General features: G+C 30.7%; 1 protein-coding gene across 1 annotated transcript; it reads right to left on the bottom strand.

The window, feature by feature from the left end:
• Nucleotides 1–667: 667 nt before the first annotated feature.
• Nucleotides 668–1,415, bottom strand: LOC129873166 (uncharacterized). Its single transcript, XM_055948200.1, has one exon. The coding sequence runs from the start codon at nucleotides 1,256–1,258 to the stop codon at nucleotides 926–928; it is 333 nt and encodes a 110-aa protein (XP_055804175.1). The 5' UTR covers nucleotides 1,259–1,415; the 3' UTR covers nucleotides 668–925.
• Between the last annotated feature and the right edge of the window lie 2,545 nt (nucleotides 1,416–3,960).

Here is a 3,960-nt window from a genome sequence, read left to right on the forward strand (position 1 = left end):
TAAGCTCATACAAATATTCTAGCGTAGGACACAAGAACCTCAAGTTTAAGCATGCTAACCCGAAACATAGGAAGGCAAAATTACCTCTCAGAAACATGATATCTCAATTCTCAAGTAGCAAGTAGCTAGAATGAGGAGAGTTACTACAAAAGGTGAGATTAACCTATAAAGGCAAGATAACTTCTTAGGAGATCTTATCTCAAGCCTAGAACAAGCAATTAGAACACTTGAACAAAAGTTGTTGCATTACTCCAACAGGCAAGACAACTTCTTAGGTGCTTTGCCTCCCCACCCCACCCCCAACTCTATCGCTAGAGAATGAACCTTAAACAAGCATGCCCCGCCCCTGCCCCTGCCCCCTCCATCTCTATATCTAGAGAATGGAACCATAAACAAGCATGATTCATCCGCCTCAAAGTAGTTTTCTTGCCTAGTTTGTCTGCAAGTTTTCGTTTTGCTATAGCAGGTGAGCAGACACCCAACTAGCTTGGGATTGAGGCATAGTTGACTAATTGAACTCAATCGCCCATATTTAACTAGTCTGAACACAACCATCATACTTGAATCTTCTCAAGTGATATACAAACTAAGCTGTTGATCACATAACCTGATCCAATTATAACATACTATTAAACACAATTAAAAGCAAACAATACACATCCACAGGTGAAAATAAAAAAGAATAATATTGTCAACCATTGTCATTTCACAATTACCATATTGCTGCGCTTACAGCATCCAACATTTCATTAAAACTGAACAAAACAGTAAGCTCAAACTTCAAGTCTACGCTTAAAACATTTATTTCCCAACTTTCTAAAAACACAAACTATAAACAAGGAAAATCATCCCCATTTATCGAAGCCCTAATTTGACAGTCCAAAAAAGGGCGGAATTCAAAACCATACCCGAGCAGATCCACAGATTATTCCGCATCAGCGGATTCAAGTTCGAGGCGTTTTAGGGCTTCTTGGTGGGCCCAAGTTTCAAGGGTGAGATCGGGCTTGGCGTTGAGGCCTACACCGAGGATGACGATGGTGAAAAAGCTTGTGATGTAGCAAGGAAGTTCCCAATCCTCCCATTTCCGGGACTGTCCAGGCGGTGGTGGAACACGGTTGAAGAGGTATCCGTTGGGCCGATCTTGGTGGCCCGAAGTAGTAAATGGGTTCGGCCCGTGTCCTCCTCTGGTTCGGAGGCCCGAACTAACACGTGCTCGTAACGCGCCGGCGGCGGTCGCGAAGGGTTTCACGGACGACATCGTTGGACAGGTGAACGAAAGTGTGCGAGAGCAACGGCTGTGTATTTGTGTGATTGGATCACCTGTGCTGTGGAAGCAGAGACCAAACGTTGTCGTTCTATGCCAAGTGTTTTGCTGTGTAATGTATGAAGGGCGAAACCAGCGTTTTGAAAGGCGGAGAGTTTTATTGTATTATATGGTTAGTTTAAATAGTATTTATTTTGATTATTATTTTAATTTTATTATATCGTATTGTTTAAATTAATTGTTAGATAATGATGAAAATTTTTATTTTGTACAACGATCGATTTAATGTGATCGTGTCGTTATCTTAATATTTTTTTCTTATTTTATTTTTAATTATTTTATTTTATTTTTTACCCTACCTTATCTTATTAACTCTATTATGTACCCTTTTTTGATAAAGTTATCATTCAAATTATTGATATGAAATATTATGTAACGATGAAAAATAATACAACATATTCAAATATTGTATTCATTAAAACAATACAATATAATATGATACATTATGAAACAATATGTAATAACCATCCAAATAAAGTGTTAGTACGGGGACGAGGCTTAGTGTTGAAGCATGGACGTAAATCTCGTGGATCTTTTGTTTTTGATTTATAATATATAATAATATAATAATACAAGTTATAAATAAAAAATATACTTATAATTTAAAAAAAAATCAAAGCATGAATAAAAGAACCCATAGAAAACAAAAATTCTAACATCTTTTTACAAGTAGAAATAATGCAATTATAATAAGGTATTATGAGACGTCAATCAACTCTAATATTTTAACTTGCAAGCAATGAAAGAATCATAACTATTTAAAATGTATTACTATCATACTATACAATTTAACTCTTCAAAATAAATAAATAATAAATTATTAGTATTAGAATTAAATATCACTCTTTCATGACTAAATATAATATTTTTTCAAGATGAGGTGCCTCGGGCACCCCATTTAGAAAGAAGGGTAACAAAATAATAAAATATGATAACTTTTGAGACATGAAAAAAAATATGAAAATTGATGACAAGTGAAGATGTAAAATTCGGTTATGTATTTTTGAAAGAAATATTAAATGGTATTGAGTTACTTTCAATTTTTTTATTTCTATAGATGAAATAAACTAGTAAGCAATTATACGACTTGTTATTTGAGTTATCTTCAATTTTCTTATTTCTATAGATGAAATAAACTAGTAAGCAATACTAACTTCTTAAAGAATTACAAGGATTAGCAATGTTGACTAAGAAATTTGACACGCAATTTATGTAAGAACTATTAGACAAATTTTGAACATTGGACGTTAAAAGTGTTTAGAGTGTATAGTCGAGTGCTTTAAGCGTAAAATTCACAAAATTAAGTCCCACACGTAAGTCTCGAGACGTTTTGCCAGTACCTCGCCTCGAAGCGAATTTCAAAACTGACTTTTAAAATATTGATCTTAGATAATATGTTTAGGCCAAATCAACTCAATTTATTGTGATTAAACAATTTAATACCCCTATGTTAAAGTATGCATTAGTTAGTCATAATTAAATGATAGAAGTATATGTAGAGACAGGTGTAATTTTTTGATTAATATAACCATTCAATGTGGATTGTTTACACACAGTGTTAATTTTATTTTCAAAAGGATATCTAATGTCAAAATAGTTAATGATCAAATAGAATAATGATGCGTATGTAGTTTTTTTCTTATTCCATGAAGATGGAGAGATTGCTTTTAATAAATTAACTTTGTTATTTATAAAGTAAACTAAAATACTATCTTAAATTGTTATAAGCTTAAAAAAATAATCTTGAATACTCCAAGGAGTAATGTAAAAAATTTACGGGTTCTTTTACTATCGGAGCGAATCATTTCTGAATAGCACAAGAAAAAATAAATTCCTTAAATAGTCACCACGTTTAGAAATTTGCCTTATAATATTATTTATGCTTCCTTTAGGACCACAATAACATTCAACTATTTCTATTTTCCTTAAAATATACTTTTCTCTCCTAATGAGATGCCATGTCACATTAGTTTATTTTCTTAATAATAAAACTAAAGCTTGTTTAGTATCTTTATAAACAACTTCTTTTAGCACTTACCCCATTCTTGAATTTTATAAAAGGTAATCAAATTTTGAATTAAAATTAATCATATTTATTATTTATTTGTCAATATTTTAAAAAAATAATTATGAAAAATTATAAGTAAAGAATATAAGGAAATAAAATTCACAGACTAATTAGTCGCAGACTAATTTACTAAAAGAATTATAAAAAAAAAACAATTCGTATTGAAATTGAACTATTACTTTCATTATGTAAGAGTTTCAATAAGCAATATTTATTTAAAAGAGTCCTATTTTTATATATTCTTCCAACCATATCAACCTGCTATAACTTGAATATATAAATATATATTTTTTAATTAACATAAAATTTGAATTTAAAATAACACAAAAAAATAAAATATTTCAATTTTGAATCAATATATCTGTCCTTATGGACGTTTATAATATCCGTGCATTGCACGGGTACGAAATGCATAGATTAATCATGCATTAAATTTGTATGTCCATTTTTGCATTTTATAGTAATTTATTTATTAATCTCTCCATTTTAATTTACTTATCCTAGTTTAATTTGGCATGAAATTTAAGAAAAAAATTGAATCTTGTGATTTTAAATCAAACATATGTCA

The sequence above is a fragment of the Solanum dulcamara genome, chromosome 11, assembly GCF_947179165.1.
Source record: "Solanum dulcamara chromosome 11, daSolDulc1.2, whole genome shotgun sequence".
Classification (NCBI taxonomy): Eukaryota; Viridiplantae; Streptophyta; class Magnoliopsida; order Solanales; family Solanaceae; genus Solanum; species Solanum dulcamara.

Bases quoted from the DNA above. Each gene is read 5' to 3' on its own strand.
- LOC129873166 (XM_055948200.1), bottom strand. From the start codon at position 1,258: ATGTCGTCCGTGAAACCCTTCGCGACCGCCGCCGGCGCGTTACGAGCA.